The sequence below is a fragment of the Helicoverpa zea genome, chromosome 28 (assembly GCF_022581195.2).
Source record: "Helicoverpa zea isolate HzStark_Cry1AcR chromosome 28, ilHelZeax1.1, whole genome shotgun sequence".
Classification (NCBI taxonomy): Eukaryota; Metazoa; Arthropoda; class Insecta; order Lepidoptera; family Noctuidae; genus Helicoverpa; species Helicoverpa zea.
Window position 1 is genome coordinate 1660483 of NC_061479.1, and position 18065 is coordinate 1678547.

The 18065-nt window shown below is 38.6% G+C and overlaps 1 protein-coding gene, 1 long non-coding RNA gene and 1 other non-coding gene across 3 annotated transcripts in view; 2 read left to right on the plus strand and 1 right to left on the minus strand.

Moving 5' to 3' along the window:
- Window positions 1-256: 256 nt before the first annotated feature.
- On the plus strand, window positions 257-741 carry LOC124643722 (U6 snRNA-associated Sm-like protein LSm2). Its single transcript, XM_047182777.1, has one exon. It carries the CDS (start codon window positions 347-349, stop codon window positions 632-634), a length of 288 nt encoding a protein of 95 aa, XP_047038733.1. The 5' UTR covers window positions 257-346; the 3' UTR covers window positions 635-741.
- Window positions 742-2259: 1518 nt separating this feature from the next.
- The window catches only part of LOC124643626, a 51496-nt gene continuing 35690 nt past the window's right edge, over window positions 2260-18065 (plus strand). Inside the window, exons 1-2 of the long non-coding RNA XR_006985960.1 lie at window positions 2260-2629; window positions 16243-16263. This is a non-coding gene — a long non-coding RNA (uncharacterized LOC124643626). The remainder of the gene's footprint in view (window positions 2630-16242; window positions 16264-18065) is intronic.
- Window positions 12637-12716, minus strand: Trnal-uag. Its single transcript has one exon. It is a non-coding gene; the product is annotated as a tRNA-Leu (tRNA).

Here is an 18065-nt window from a genome sequence, read left to right on the forward strand (position 1 = left end):
TTACCTTCTTTCATAAAGAGTCTAACCCTTGTTGTTTGAACTTCTCCCATTTCCACCTATCTCATTATTTTTCTTATCTTCCTTACGTAATGTTAAAACATAATCGTAAAAGCAACATTCGACTAAACTGCATTGTTTATAAAATCTATTTATACAATTTATGTACTACGGACTCGCCTAAATAGATTGATGAAAATATTTTTAACCTGTTGGTTAGTAAGCTTTCTCTACATCTATGGCTTTTACAAGAATTGACAGTGACAAGTGACAACAAGTGACATCAGATTCCAAGCAATCCAAGCCGAATCGAGGCGGTTTAAAAGTTTTCGTAGCAAAATAAACAAAAATGTTGTTCTATTCTTTCTTTAAATCACTCGTCGGCAAAGATGTGGTAGTGGAATTGAAGAACGACCTTAGTATATGTGGCACGTTACATTCAGTTGACCAATACTTGAATATAAAGTTGTCTGATATAAGCGTCATTGATCCGGAGAAATATCCTCACATGTTATCAGTAAAAAACTGTTTTATCCGAGGTTCTGTGGTTCGTTACGTGCAGCTGCCCGCCGACGAAGTTGATACCCAGTTGTTACAAGATGCTGCGCGAAAGGAGGCCACAGTTTCGACAAGATAAATACTATAACCTCTTTTTGTGGATTTTCGGTGTTTTGGACCCATGAAGTGCGTGTACATACTAATTTAAGCATAAATTTCGCAATAAAGTTGTAATGTGAGCCTTTATAAAGTTTTTTTTTATTTACTACATATCCTTTAGCATTTTGTCACAACATTTTTCTACCCTCTGGGCATTAGAATGAAAATGACTGTTTACATAGATTTCACCTCAGATTTCACATTAATGAGGGTTGTGGTTGAACATTTAATAAAATTTTTACTATTTACAATGATCTACTACTTGAATGAATCGGTAGCTGACAATTTCTAACATTGTTGGTACAACTATTTTTAACATTGTTGGCAATATTTTACTTTATCTTTTAATAGCTATACAGGATCCATAATTCTGATGGTCCATTATGTATGGCAAAAGCATTAGGTAAATATAATAAGCAAGTTTTACTGTTCAATTAAACTAGCTTCCGCTAGCGGTTCCACCAGTGTCCTATGGTACTACTCCATGCACCTGGATGAAAAGTGGTCTACATCAATTTAATTAAATAGGCCCAGTAGTTCCTGAAAATAACATCTCCATACTTCAATTTTGTAGTACATAGAAATTAAGTTAGGTAGTATTATAAGATGTTTAAAAACTTCAGAAGCATTCTTTATTCTTTCTTAATCGACATTGGTAAACGAATGGTTAAAAAAATGTTGGGATATAACTAAATAACAAAAAAAAGAGTAATTATTTTATTTCAACATTTATAGTTCGGCCATTCAGAGAATGCGTTCCTGACACGTCGCGATTGAACTGACGACGTAATAACATTCATTGATTATTGATATAATAATGTTGTTTTAATGCTCCTCAATTGTTAAAACGGTAAACAACCAGCAAAAATATTTTTATCGTAACTGCAACGCCATTGCAAAGTTACGTCGTCAGTTCAATCGCGACGTGTCAGGAACGCATTCTCTGAATGGCCGAACTATAGTATATTGATTTGCTATATTAGTTTGCGTACAACGTAACGCAGAGCTTTCTTTTTGAAGTTTTTTTGTTTTGCTACAGCAGCGCCATTTTTGTTGCCAACCCTACATTTTTTCTACCAAATAGGTATAAAGTTGATACGAAATGAGAAAATTGAACAACCAACGTATTCACGTGCAATATGTTTTTCTTTTGTCACGTATTTTTAATATAAAATATTCCTGAAAATATGTATTAGCTTGTGTTGAAAAGAGTAATTTTCATAAACAATTGTATCACAAATCATGAAATTTTTGTATCCATATAATTTCTGCAGTAGCAAACCCAGCTTAACTAGCGTTTAGTTCAGTCTTCCACTTTTGTACTCGCTCAACTAACAGCTACCATGTAAAAGTTAAATATTTTTTTTATAGGTTCCTTCATAACAGAAAGTGAATACTGGAATAAAGAAGTACTTAATGAAACTATGTAATGTAACTCCAAGCACATCACATTATAACGTTACTAAACTTACTCACACAAATCCACTTTCTATTGAACCCAGAGAAAACTACCATCGAAGGCTCTACTTCGTGGTAGAAATACAGAAAAATAATCTAGCAACCCCAATCTCGATTCATTCAACTTTTCTAAGCTTTTCGCCCTTCGCGTTTGGTATTCGCCACTTTGCCCGCTGCGTTTTATGAATCTATCTTTATTATTGTTCAGTTAGCTACATAAATTGCAACTATATATCGTCTCGCGGATTCACGTCGCGAGTGATGCATAGTGTTCATTCCACTTCATCTCAAAAACGAAAATACACTCGTTCAAATTCAGTGTTTTCTAACATGTGATTACAAATGTAAATAATTAATTGAAATTATCGCACAAAATGGACGTGAAAGGTTGTAATCGTGGGTGTAATGTGTGATTACTTTATTCCTGTTGTGTTTTCTTGGTTTTTGTGAGTGTGAAAGTGTATTTTTTCGAAGGATTTTGACGATCTCGCGTTGGGTTTCGCTGCCAAAAATACATGTAAGTTTATTTATCAATGTTTACGTTTAAAGTCTTGTAATTATCTTGCTGAAGCCTACATCTGTCTGCAATATGCTTTATGAGTCACTCGAAAGTGCGGTAGAAAAGTTTTTTATTGTTTTGGACCTAATTTAATGGTGTTCTTGTAGAAATTAGCTTCAATTATCGCGAGTCGGTTGCGAGTGCATTTGCATCGTTTTATTTTGATGTTTATTTTTAGATGCAACGATGTTTTGTCTGGACTGTTGAGATGTATTTACTGGATCTTGAATGAAAATCTGTTAAATGTGCTATTGAGAGGATTTTGAATGTTCTAGATTCTAGATAGGTAGGACTTACTAAATAGTATACACATGTAGTTTTTATTCATACATGTCTATAGGATGTGTCTATATTTTTACTGAAAGATAAATTACTTAGAAATAATAATAATTCCCTGTACAGTATAGAATATATGGATTTTTATGAAACTGGTAGCCTCATACAGCATATAAATATACAGATTTAAATATGTATAGGCTTCTTTTTACTCATGTGCAGGAGGTAGTCCCCTCAGGATGCAGGTGAAACATGCAGGGGGTGTTCTGTAGGCAAAACTGTGGGTGGAATCTAGTATGTCCATGATAAAATCTAGATTCAACAATCATATCTTTAAAAGAATAAAATAACTACTGAGTTCATATAGAATATACTTTTTAAGTACACATAATAATTGTATGTGAAATGACATCCTTTTATAAACTTTACAAACAATTAAATTAGTCAAAAGAGATTATTTTAACAAGATAAACATCTTTTTATATAAAAATCTTTCATCAAAGTTTCCTAAAATGCAGTTATGGCTAAGCTGATGTCATATTATGCAACATTTCATGTTTAAAATAGTCAGAAATGGACATGCCTCTAATTTTGCAGTGAAATGTAGAGAGATCAGAAGTTAGTTATCCATAAGCACACTACTAAATCTATAACTAGAAATTTCGAGATGTGTGGATGTTTTTACTCTCTTGTACATAAACTACTGAAGGGATTTTGATGAAATTTTACAATCATCAGAGCTTAAATCATAGGCAGTCTTTTATCCAGATGAAGGGAGTATTTTTTTTGGGAAGCTGATGGAACTGCACAAATACAGAGCCAAATGTATTCCTGTGTTGGCTTAATAAATAATGCAAGTCATCCCCCTCAGTTCCACCTGCTTCCTAAAGGAACTACTCCTGACACTCAATGAAAAGTAGCCTTATCTGCTTCCTCAGGCTCTAGGCTACCTGTGTATAAAATTTTGTTTAAATTGATTCAGTAATTTTGTTGAGCAAGCTCTATAGATACACAAGAGTTACTTTGGAATTTAAAATACATATTACAAGAAATTAGTTCACATGAGTTTTGAACTTTATTACACCAAGTGTAACAAAAAAATCTAGAATTTATTTTAAAATTATTATGTTAAATATTGATAGTTATACAGTCTATGAATGTAAACAATATAATTGTTTACATTAGAATAACTATTGTATCATTTCTAAGTGTTATAAAATTAAATGTAAATATAGAGATTTTCAAGCTTGTTATATTGCCACTAAGTTATAACTTATAACTAAGTCCCTGTAAATTGAAGATGATTGATCAACCCTTTCAGACTGTAGCTCTAAAAAGCTGGCAGTACAAAGTGGGCAAAAATTAAAAAAAAAAAGCTCAAAATTTGTTGCTAATTTGTTGCTAATTAGTTGCCAAATAATCGATTTTTTTGCTTTTGCCGATTTCGAGAAATCGTCAACAATGCTAGCTTCACCATAAGCTGGCATGGATTATAAGATAAAAGTAAAGGTAAAATAAACAAAATCACTACAAAGTTGCTAATTTGTTGCTGTATAATCAAAATAAATTTGAGGTGCAAAAATATTTTTTTTTTTTCAAATAGAAAATTTTTATTTGCTTTGCGCGCTTGAATGTCAATTGTTTCATGAAAAAAATATGAAATAAATTTGTTGCTCGTCACAGAACTGTTCCTTGTCACTTAGAGAACCAGCAACTAAATAGACACCCGACGACCCGATCGTCGGGTGTCTTGAACTTCGGTGACTAACAAACCGGCCATGCTGGCTTGAATGTCGATTTTTCCGGTGAAAAACGTTGAAATGAATTTGTTGCTCGTCACAGAGGTGATTAATGTCTCTCAGAGAACCAGCAACTAAATAGACACCCGACGATCGGGTGTCTTGAACTTCGGTGACTAACAAACCGGCCATGCTGGCTTGAATGTCGATTTTTCCGGTGAAAAACGTTGAAATGAATTTGTTGCTCGTCACAGAGGTGATTAATGTCTCTCAGAGAACCAGCAACTAAATAGACACCCGACGATCGGGTGTCTTGAACTTCGGTGACTAACAAACCGGCCATGCTGGCTTGAATGTCGATTTTTCCGGTGAAAAACGTGGAAATAAATTTGTTGCTCTTCGCAGAACTGTTAGGCATCGATCGGAGAACCAGCAACTAAATAGACACCCGTTGATCGGGTGTCTTGAACTTCGGTGACTAACAAACCGGCCATGCTGGCTTGAATGTCGATTTTTCCGGTGAAAAACGTTGAAATGAATTTGTTGCTCGTCACAGAGGTGATTAATGTCTCTCAGAGAACCAGCAACTAAATAGACACCCGACGATCGGGTGTCTTGAACTTCGGTGACTAACAAACCGGCCATGCTGGCTACCAATCTTTGTCATTCTAAAGAAATTTCATCAAACTTAGATTTCCTGAAAATTTAAACCAACTTGGTCTAATATATAATAGAAAACAATATAAATCATTACTGAACGAACTGTAATTATTTTTACAAACAAAAAAATATCATCTGAGTCACGATTTCTTCTTTGGCATTAAAAATGAACTAAGCATTGAGTACTTTCCAGAAACTATATATTGATTAATTTTAGTATACTCTTATAGCCACGTAATCAACTGGTAACATTGGTGACTAGTATTCAGTATTAATATTTTTTTATTTTTCAATTTTATATTTTTTTCGCTTTTTTTTTTAATTCTATTTTTCTAAGCCATCCTTGAGAGCGCTAATAAGCAAAAAAAAAATTATCGAAATCGGATGACCCTAAAAGGCCATTCCTGTAACTTCCCGCTAGATACATTAAGCGTTCGAATATTGCCGTTTGTTGCGATGTTTTTGAGCTCGTCAATTTATGAGAGCTCAACAATTTGACTTGTGTGTTATTTTGAGCTCTCCTATTTATTTAGTTGCTGGTTCTCTAAGTGACATTAATCACCTCTGTGACGAGCAACAAATTCATTTCAACGTTTTTCACCGGAAAAATCGACATTCAAGCCAGCATGGCCGGTTTGTTAGTCACCGAAGTTCAAGACACCCGATCAACGGGTGTCTATTTAGTTGCTGGTTCTCCGATCGATGCCTAACAGTTCTGCGAAGAGCAACAAATTTATTTCCACGTTTTTCACCGGAAAAATCGACATTCAAGCCAGCATGGCCGGTTTGTTAGTCACCGAAGTTCAAGACACCCGATCAACGGGTGTCTATTTAGTTGCTGGTTCTCCGATCGATGCCTAACAGTTCTGCGAAGAGCAACAAATTTATTTCCACGTTTTTCACCGGAAAAATCGACATTCAAGCCAGCATGGCCGGTTTGTTAGTCACCGAAGTTCAAGACACCCGATCGTCGGGTGTCTATTTAGTTGCTGGTTCTCTGAGAGACATTAATCACCTCTGTGACGAGCAACAAATTCATTTCAACGTTTTTCACCGGAAAAATCGACATTCAAGCCAGCATGGCCGGTTTGTTAGTCACCGAAGTTCAAGACACCCGACGATCGGGTCGTCGGGTGTCTATTTAGTTGCTGGTTCTCTAAGTGACAAGGAACAGTTCTGTGACGAGCAACAAATTTATTTCATATTTTTTTCATGAAACAATTGACATTCAAGCGCGCAAAGCAAATAAAAATTTTCTATTTGAAAAAAAAAAATATTTTTGCACCTCAAATTTATTTTGGTTATACAGCAACAAATTTGTAGTGATTTTGTTTATTTTACCTTTACTTTTATCTTATAATCCATGCCAGCTTATGGTGAAGCTAGCATTGTTGACGATTTCTCGAAATCGGCAAAAGCAAAAAAATCGATTATTTGGCAACTAATTAGCAACAAATTAGCAACAAATTTTGAGCTTTTTTTTTTTAATTTTTGCCCACTTTGTACTGCCAGCTTTATAGAGCTTCAGACTGTCAAATTCATAGTCTACTAGCTTCTGCCTGCATTGCCGGGGCTGCGGGTTGTTCGAAAGAGATACCGCGGCCCTGGTACACAAAAGGCCTATGACGGAACACAACGGTTTTTAGTCAGTAAGAGTCAGCGGGAGGGGTCATTTGATGATTTTTGACGTCAAAAAAAAAAAATGTGTAACTAACACGAATTTCTTTTACATACCTACATAGATACTAATAAAGAAGGAACAGTTTGTTGTTTTTACACTGAAATCTCAAAAACCGTTGAACCAATTTAAACAATTCTTCCACTGATAGAAAGCTACACTATCCTCAATAACAACTTGGGCTATATTTTATCTGGCTATGGGAACAAGTTCCCTTGGGATGTGAGTGAAACCATGGGAAAGAAGCTAATCTTTTGACAATATTTATTTCATATCCCTTTAAAATTATGCAAACATCAAATATGAATATTCACATACCCAGTTATAATGGGAACTGAAAGAGTATTCACATATGCTCATAATTATTATATGTAATTGTTACATAACAGTTTAAATTTATTTTAGCCAAGATTATATCTCATTAACCAGTGAAAGTGCCTACATGCTACAGAAATAATCTAAGCTTTATTAAGATTCTGAGATAAAGACAATAGCCAGTAGAAAGTTTATACTACATGCCCATGTGAAATTAGAAAAAATATAGACATAATTAACTAGCTGTTCCTTGTGGTTCCACCTGCGTCTGAATGTACTACATCTCACACATAGAAATAAGTAATCTATGTCCTTAATGTCATCATCTCCCAAGCCTTTTTCTCAACTATGTTGGGGTTGGCCTCCAGTCCAACCGGATTCAGCTGAGTACCAGTGTTTTACAAGGAGCGACTGCCCTGTCTGACCTCTTCAACCCAGTTATATGGGCAACCCAATACCCCTTGGTAAGACTGGTACCTATACCCCTACAGGTTCAGTAGTTTTGCCGTGAAAGTACGATGAGCCAACAGAGTTACTCTAGTATAACTGGAGTCGCATTTGTATCAACGCAAACATGATAATTATACCTACTAGTAATTACAGCTCATTATTTAATACATAGGTTGTTTGTTTTTATTAATTGTGTAGTAACAATGATAATTATGTCTACATTTACATAAGTTGCAATTTCCTTATTTGTATTTACTATGCAACTGCATAATTATTATGGCAAATGTTTCCATTTTCATTAGGGGTGATGGTGTCATCTGGTAAGTCTAAAAGCTAGGACGCCAATGGCGACGTCGCCGGCTACGTATCCAAGCAGTTAATATTGAAATGTATGGTACCTCACTCACTTGGCGATGGTTTGGCAACGTCACCAAATTGGAAACCACGAGCTACAGTTCTCTACGTGGCTTCTGGATACTCTGGCAGCTTGGCGACGATATCAGGGTTGCCACTATAATGTACACGGTACTATGCACCTCGCTCGCTCTGTCGTCAGTGTGGTCACCAGTCAGCGTGCGATCACTTCAGCGACGACGTAAACAATTGACTGCCGAGACGCCATGGCCACTTGACTTGGCGACCTTCGGATGCCAGATGTAGCCAGGCCTGCGCCGATGGCGACGTTGCCATGGCGTCTCAATCAGGCAGAGCTCTAAGTCAAAGCTGGATCGATCAATTATAATGTTAAGCGACGCTTGGTGCGGTCGGTCCGTGGATGGGTGCCCGGGTAACTGGGTTGAGGAGATCAGATAGGCAGTCGCTCCTTGTTACTGCTGGTGCAGCTGCATACGGTTAGACTGGTAGCCGACCCCGACATAGTTGGGAAAAGGCACGGGAGTTGTTGAAGGACTTTGAGTATTAAGGATGCGCGAACCTTCTATAAAAGATGTTTATACAAGTCGTTATCACTTCCTATAGAGTTAGTGACAATGACCTCTTATCAGTGTCTCGGTGTGACTGTTATCGGGCGCCGCGATCGTAAATATTGCGCGATATTATTATTATCTATTGGTATTCAGACCTTGAGAATTTGTACTGTGTGTGTGTGAATAGTTCAAAAGTTAAACAAATACAGGAGTAGGTACATATTTGTATGTTACTAGTTGGTACCTAGGTACTAGGTATATCTAGTATTTGTTTAATCTATACTAAAGACTCTGAAACTACTGAACCGGAATTTGGAAAATTCTTTCACTGTTTAAAAGCTATAGTCTGTTTTTTAATCTCGTAGACTAAATTGACACTTGCAAAATGTCAAACTTTCTAATAATTTTGCTAGCTCTGTGGTGCAGTGTTGTACTTACGATACCGGTTCGTTGAATCGTAACTTTTTACAATAAGTCATCCTGAAATAATGGGCTTATCCTTGATGATTACGCATGGCTTTGCGTGGTCAGATATCCCTGGCAGTTTGTAGCACGTCGTACAGCCATGTGTACGTACGTGAATTTAAAATATAAAACTTTGAATGAATATTAAATTCGTCTATTATAGATAAAAAGTTACGATTCAACGAACCGGTATCGTAAGTACAACACTGCACCACAGAGCTAGCAAAATTATTAGAAAGTTTGACATTTTGCAAGTGTCAATTTAGTCTACGAGATTAAAAAACAGACTATACACTCTTCCCGAGTACTTAGTGACATAGGCTATATTTTATCCCTTGTACGGGCAGTAGTTTCAGCGGGAATACGGCTAGTTATATACTTAAGTAGTATTTGTTTTATTTTTACCTGACTATGCCTCACTGCTTCTAGTCCACAGACAAACTTTAGAGCTTGTATAATACTTTTATTTTTCTGCCAAAGAAAAAAGTAGGTCCTCGTAGAATCCCTACTAATATTATAAATGCGAAAGTAACTCTGTCTGTCTGTCTGTTACCCTTTCACGTCTAACCACTGAACTGATTTTAATAAAATTTGGTACAGCGATAGACTTGAGAAAGAACATAGGATAGTTTTTATCCCGGACTTTTGAAGAGTTCTCTTGGAAACGCGATATAACCGAAATCGACGCGGGCGAAGTCGCGGGCGGAAGCTAGTTCTTTATAAAACGGCGAATTAAGGCCATGATAAGAAAGTGGTAACATTAATTTGTTTCGGTTGTTTGCTCGAAAGATAAGAATGAAAACAAACTTTTAACTGGCTCATTAGATTATGTGATTACAATTGGTTTCAAGATTTTTTTTCTTTATCATGCTTATCTGTACTAAGTATACCACCGTTGCCTTTTTCAGCGGAATTTTCGGGGAAAATTGTATTTCTTAATCCCATTTACTTTATATCCAGGTGTGCCTCGCGGTTCTGCACTTATCCTGAGGGTACGACTTCCCGGATAAGTAATAGCCTATGCCCTTTCTCTCAGGCAGAGTATTTGTGTACCAATAGTAGGTTTCAAATACTTGTACAATATAATATGTTCTACGCAGCTGGCTGATCTTATGTAGCTAACAATCGGCTAAGAAGACATTATTTTTATTCGGTTCAGTTTTGGCTTGAAAGCTCGAAAGTGACCGAGTAAGTTTCGCCTTTTATAAATTTTAGCGTACCTAAGAATATAGATTAAAATCAGCGTTAATGTTTAACTAGGACGTTTTGCAGTGCGGTACGGTACGGTAGCCAACTTGATGCGATACATAATGCGTGAAATCCGAAGTTAGTACGAGGGGAGAATTGTTATCGGGGCTGGATGTTGTTGTGGATTGTTCGCTCGAGCTACCGCGGCACTGGTACATTTAGGACTCCAGAAGGAACATGTTGGGTTTTATGGTGCGTCTACACGGTGCAAGTAGCTTGCGCCTGTCGAGGCATACGCGCAGGTTACATACATTTTAAAAACGTGCGGGTCCAGCGACTCGCGCAAGTACCAAAGCAAAATACCCACCCGCATGCTCTTGTCACTTATTTATTTATTTATTTTATTTATATATGAGACAAAGAAATGATTGAAAATAAAAGAAAAACAAATAAAAATAATCTACGGTAGCGACTGCCAATTTCCTATGGATGTGGTCGCGTAATTTCTTTTTGAATCACTTGCACTTCCACCGTGTAGATGCACCCTTAGTAAGAGTCTGACACTACACCCACAGCGAGAAGGGGTCAAAAAACAAAATGAAAAGGGGAACAATATGACCTTTATAGTATGACATTAGCCACCCCAAGCTGTGCATTCAGTGTGCATTACCAATCAGTGCGCTAAAGGGCACTTCGGCTCAATAATTTTGCCAGTTCAGATTTGGAAAGGGGTGGTAAGTAAATGCTCTTTATACTATGTAAATGCGAACCATTTTTTTTACACCCGCGTGTCTTTTTTGTCTTTTAATACGAGTTCGGAAGCATGAAGCTACTTCGCTTAAAATAATAATCAAGTTATTATCTCAGGTATTTAGCCTGAAACTCCAATCAACCATAACGCATTCAATTTCTATGCTATTTCCCGTAGTGTTACCGGCGTCCCGTGGAAACTGATTCCCGAATCCGAAAAAAAATATAGCCTACGTCACCCGGGGATAGTGCAGCTTCCCAACAGTGAAATAATTTTTCTAATCGGTTCGCTACTTTTGCAGCCTAAAGCAGAAACAAATAATATTTTTCTTCCTCTTTATAATGTCCTGTATAGTATGTGTAGTGTATAATGTTCTGTTCCTGTGTAAAACAAGTGAATGCGACATTTTTTGCTAAAGCTCCTGCTCCACCTGCGTTAGCGTTAACGTTAATGTCAATGGCCAACTACACGTTACTTATTGCATTAAAAATGCGTGTTGGCTACACTTAGGTACAATTCCGCAAAGAGTTAATCCCTCATGAAGTAACGCGTTAACACACATTAAAGAGGTTAAACTCAGACACACAAAATAATTCTAAAAACTAAAGCTTTCTCATTTGATCATTCCATTATCGTGCTCGTAAAATGCAGTTACCGCTTAAACAAAGTATCTACACTCGTCCTTGCATGCGTGCAATGAGATGGCATTAATGTAGCCAACATCACTAAGCGCGCTAAGCTACGCACTAAAACCCTTTGATGTTTCAAAAAAACCGACACCCGAGTTGTCGCTTAACGTTTAATGCTATTAATAATGCCATTTGTATAAAATGCCATTAAAACGTTGGCCACATCTGCGTAACGCCAAAATTTTACGCGTTAAGACGCAGGTGGAGCAGGAGCATAAACCTATCAAGTTTTGTTTACCAAATGGTTAGCGGGGGTGGAAATTCGATGCAAGACTTTTTTCCCCTCCGTACACCGGTGTACTTAGCTGTTATTGGCTCGTATTCAGTTACACACGATTCGCGGAACTTTTTTTTATACGACTTTAAAAGGGGTGTTTCTTTAATTAGGTTTAGCGTGTAAATATCAAAATTATAGGTATGTTTGAAGTTTTTCTAGTGTATAGTGACTTATTTTTTTTGGAAGTTGATGCTGATTTAGCTCTAAAACAGCTAAAACAATTTTAATGGAACTCCTTCTGGTAGAATACTACATTAGAATGAGCAAAGATTACAGCCGCCGCATCTAAATAAAGTAAAAAATATTTCCTCCATATTATGAAATACAGTACTTTGCATATTGTTATCGCACTTGAATTAATAATTACAATTACATTTCACACAGCATAATTAAATGGGTTATTGACTTTAAACATAAATTATTAACCAAAAGAATAATTGCCTAAATTATAGATACAAAAAGCAATAGATAGGACAAATGTGCCATATTGACTATCAATCTGACAATCAAATATTTTTATGACAGTTTTGAAAAAAACAAAAAAAGGTTTTTGACAGCGGTGGGATTCGAACCCACGCCCTTTCGGACTGGTGCCTAAAACCAGCGCCTTAGACCGCTCGGCCACGCTGCCTTGTAAACAGGCGCTGAAATAGGCGTTCAGGTTCTATTTAATATTTTAGTACTTTACCGTAGTGAAAATGGTTGGTATGCCTTTAGTAGCATAATCTGTTACCTATCTGCGGATTGTAATAAACGATCCATCTGTTGTTTTACGATTGAAATTGAATTTTGACATTAGCTTTATATCAATTAGGTGTGTCGAATTGCAATGCAATCCGCGTACATGGTGACACTCACACATAATATTATTTGATTTAAAACATGTTTAGGCTTTAAAAGAGACTATGACCCTTGAGTTTGTTTCGGCGTTTCTTCTCCGGGATCAGTCAGGAAATGCCGACCTCAGCGTTCTTAAAATGACGTGTAAAAGTCATGTAACGTCCAACTTGCAAAATAAACGATTTCATTTCCGAATAAGGAAATCAACAAATGTATATTATATTGGGACCGACGTTAAATGATTATTATCTCTTGGTAATCTATTGTTAGGTATAAGATAAGATAAAATTGAATAATTAGAATGAACTGTCTATCTATATCTTAATGTATTCATTCGAGTATCATGAAAGGTTATTGTTTGTTGACTTTTATAACTTCCGTTTTTATTGCTTATTGTCTTAGACCAAGTTCACGGATAACATAAACGTCAGTTTTCCATGCAACAGTAAAAACAACTGTTCACTATTAATTTTCACGTTGACATTCAAAAGTAAACAATTGTTTTAAGAAAAGCAGACGTTTATGTTATACTAACTTCCGCCCGCGGATTCGCCCGCGTAGCGTTCGGTTATTTCACGTTTCCTAGATAATTCTTCAAAAGTCCGGGATAAAAACTACCCTGTGTTCTTTCTCAATGTTAACTCTATGACTGTACCAAATTTCATTAAAATCAGTTCATTGGTTTAGACGAGAAAGCGTAACAGACAGATAGACAGAGTTACTTCCGCATTTATAATATTAGTAGGGATGTAAGAAGTGGCCTTAAAATAGCAATATGAAATCAAAACTAGCTACGCTGAACATATACTTTACATGTATTTCTATCTTACTTCTTACTTATATTATAAATGTGAAAGTTTGTGAGAATGTATGGATGTATGTTTGTTATTCAATCACGCAAAAACGGCTGGACCGATTTGATTGAAATTTGGTATGTAGATAGGTGATACCCTGGATTAACACATAGGCTACTTTTTATCAACCCACCACGCGGGCGAAGCCGCTGGCGGAAGCTAGTCTAAAATATAGAAATCAATAAACACGGTTTTCCCATTAGCTAAATTTAAAATTAAACTAGGGGTGTTTAAATGACGAATTTATGTATAATCGTATCGCAATACACTCGACGCCAAAGTAATTGTTCATGACGCTATGAAATATTAAATTTAAACGTCATAACTCGTATCGAGGGGAGAACGAAGATGTTAAAAGGTTGGATTATTGGATGTGGCAATTTAGAATTGAAATTTTATGGCATACTTGCTGTTTGTCGCGTTGGTACACGTGTCTTGTGGGTTCTATTCGCGGACACAGATAAAAAGTCGCCTTTTTCCTATTTTAGGATGAAGACTATTTGTATATTTATCCTACTAATATTATAAACCCGAAAGTTTGTATGTATGGATGTATGGATGTTTGTTACTCTTTCACGCAAAAACTACTGAATGGATTTTAATGAAACTTTACAATAATATAGCTTCAGCCTATGTGTTATCAGAATAACACATAGGCTACAATTTGTAAACATATTGTTCGAAATACTAAACCTGCGCAGACGAAGTCGCGGGCACCAGCTAGTTATTATATAATCAGATCAGCAGTTCAACCCCGAAAGCACGACAGATAAACAGAGCTACTTTTGTGCATTTATAATCTTAGTAAAGGATGTCATGTCCTGTTAACAGGAATTTAATTGCTAGTCCTATTTCAAATTGCAAAAAAGTACCTGTGTCCCTTCGTTGTTAAGTTAAATTCAAACTGAATATATGCCTATCACCCAAGACTTGGATAGCTCGCATCTACTGCCCTATGTCATAACTTTGGGCCATTTAAATAAGTCTATATATATGTAGTGTTTTAACTGCCTCGTTGGTCTAGCTGTCGCAAGTGCGGCTGCTGAGCACGAGGTCTCGGGTTCGATTCCCGAGTCGGGCCGAAATCGCTTTGTGGGTTTTAGAAGACTTTCACAAAGCAGCCCGGAGCCTGGAAGTTGGTGATTGATACTCCCGTGCATCGGAGAGCACGTAAATGTCGGTCCTGCGCCTGATCTCTCTCCGGTCGTGTCGGATTACCGTCCCATCGGGCTATGAGAGTTAAGGAATAGTGAGTGCACCTGTGTCTGCGCAAATGCTCGTGCACTATAATATGTCCTGCGTAGTTGGCTAATCTCCTTACGTGAGAACAGCCGTCGTAGCCGATAATCGGCTAGGAGGACATCATATATGTAGTAGTAGTATAAGTTTGCATGACCTTATTATGAAACCTTATTTCGCGAATTATGTAGATTTGCTTAATCATTAGTTCAAGCGAATTTCAACCACTACTATGTTAGTTAATCACCCTTAACGCATTGGAGCACACATGGATGGCAAGGGTCGGGGCTTCACCGGGTCGCTGACACCCTTCTGCCATGGGTGGCTCCCAATCAATACGTGACGTCACTGTCTGGCTGGTCTGGCTGATTATGATAATGATAAAATGTAATAAATGAATAAATCATCCAAGTTAAATACCTCATTTTGAGTCATCATCATCTCCCGCGCCTTTTTCCCAACTGTGTTGGGGTCGGCTTCCAGTCTAACCGGTTACAGCTGAGTACTAGTGTTTTACAAGGAGTGACTTCCTATCTGACTTCCTCAACCCAGTTAGACTGGCTTCTGACTACCCGTAACGACTGCCAGGGATGTTACATGACAGCCGGGACCTACAGTTTAACGTGCCCTCCTCATTTTTAGTTGGTAAGCTTAATCATTTAATTGATTGAAGCAAATTAATCAGCTGTCTAGTCTACACTTAACGCATTGGAACACACATGGATGGCACAGGGGTCGGGGCTTCACCGGGTCGCTGACACCCCTCTGCCAAGGGTGGCTTGCCAATCAATACGTGACGTCACTGTCTGGCAGGTCTGGTTTTATGAGGGGTAGTTTTGGAGAGTTCAAGGTTGGTGCGTGAATTTTTTAGGGTTTTTTTGCATTAATTTACGTATAATTTTATTGTGGTGATGAAGTCGTTTTAAAAATACGCCTTTAAATGGGTATGTAAAAATTAATTGTTTTGAATACTAGCCAGTTTTTGTTAGTTTTTTTTGGAATCCAATGTTCAAAAGTCTCAAGTTCATTCGTCATCTCGACACACTTAACTCACCACGAATGTGTCTAGGTTCAGTGCACGGTACTTCACTATGATAGTAGAAAAACTTATTTCTGCGATTTTAAGCATAACATTTCGTCAAATAAGTTAAGCCGATTACTAGCAAGGAAGTTTTTTTATTGTTTTCTGAACGTCGTTACTAACCTATGATTCCATTGTTTCAGAAATCGGTGGCAAAACTACTGGTATGTTATTTTCTACCTAATATAAACTACGTAACACTATGCTAAGGTCCATTTACACCGACAAAATAAATGTCCGTTTCTCTTAAAACAATAGTTTGCAATGAATTTTCATGTTCAGTTTTCGAAGTAAAAAGTTGTCGGTGGACTGAGGACAATAAAGTCACAAGTCTGAGGCCCTTTGTTTCCATGGGCCGAGGAAGAAGCCACCTCCGGGGTCCAGCATAATGGTAGGAGGGGTCACCATCGCTGTCGAATCGACAATGAAATACCTCGGACTCGTTCTCGACAGTCGATGGGACTTCGGGCCGCACTTCCAGCGACTAACCCCTCGTTTGATGGCCGCAGCTTCAGCGCTGTCGCGCTTGCTACCCAATCTCAGGGGGCCCAACAACTCCTGCCGGAGACTCTATATGGGGGTCGTGAGGGCGATGGCGCTGTACGCCGCGCCAGTGTGGGCGAACACCCTGGCGGCCCGCAACCGCGCAGCGCTACGAAGACCACAGCGAGCGATGGCCATCAGGGTCATAAGGGGTTATCGAACGATCTCGTTCGAAGCGGCATGCCTCCTAGCCGGATCCCCGCCGTGGGACATGGACGGAAGAGTCCACGCGTCACTCTGTACATGGTGCGAGGAAGCGGTGGGGCGGGGCGAGCGTCTCGCGCCTCGACAAGTTGAGGCGCATAGGGTTGAGCTCCGCCAAGTGTTAATGGCGGAGTGGGAGCAGAGGCTTGCACGACCCACGGCAGGGCACGCCGTTATCGCGGCGATAAGGCCCGTAATGAAGGAGTGGCTGGAGAGAAGCCACGGCGCCCTCAGCTTCCGGCTGACACAGGTTCTCACCGGACATGGTTGTTTCGGAAAGTTCCTGTGTCGCATAGGCCGGGAGCCCACGCCCGAATGCCACCATTGTGGCACCGGCAACGAAGATTCATCGCTGCATACATTGGCGGAGTGCCCAGCGTGGGCAACGCAGCGCAATGATTTAACTGCGGTACTGGATGCTGCGGGAAATCTTTCGCTGCCGGCCGTCGTGTTGCATGGTCAGCAGCGAAGAAGAGTGGAATGCCGTCGCCTCCTTTTGCGAGGAGGTGATGGTTTTAAAGGAGGCGGCGGAAAGGGAGAGAGAATCTGCTACCTCTCTCCCCGCCCGCAGCAGACGTAGGGGGCGTCGCAGGGTGGCTGATCTCCGGCCCCTATGGTGACCTGCGGACGACAGACTAGGGGCGTCTGTCGTCCGATCAGAAACAGGCCTCGAGACGGTGGCGTTGTGTTGCGCGCGCCTCTCTTAATGGAGTTACTGTGGCCGCTGGGTGACGGCCACAGAGGGTGACGGGGCCCGCCTTCGAACATCTGGCGGGCCAATACCTGTCGGGGGTGCGGAAGAATGCTTTGGCGATACCCGTGCCCTCGACAACAGGTAATTGGAGGCAACACCAGGTAGGGTTCTTAGCCGGTAAGAGTCCGGCACACCCCTCCACCTACCCCAGGTGGAGTACAGTCCATGAGGATTTTCACCCCTGACAAAAAAAAAGGGTGTAATATTACACTGTGTTGTAATATTTTATGTTTCACATCGAATTTATTTTCATTATGGACTGTTTTGTCTGAAAATAAACTATTTTTTTTTATTTATTTTATTTAATAAAAATGAAAATGATGATGTGAAATCTCGCTATAACATTACTACATCAGCTGTGAGTAGTAGGTTCAATAATCTTCTCAATGAGTTATATTATATAGGAAGAGCTTGTTACGATCGTTATGAAAATTAATAAGATCAGTGTCTCAGCATCTGACTTGA

What these genes read in the sequence shown, in the direction of transcription:
- LOC124643722 (XM_047182777.1), top strand. Translation starts at nt 347, where the DNA reads ATGTTGTTCTATTCTTTCTTTAAATCACTCGTCGGCAAAGATGTGGTA.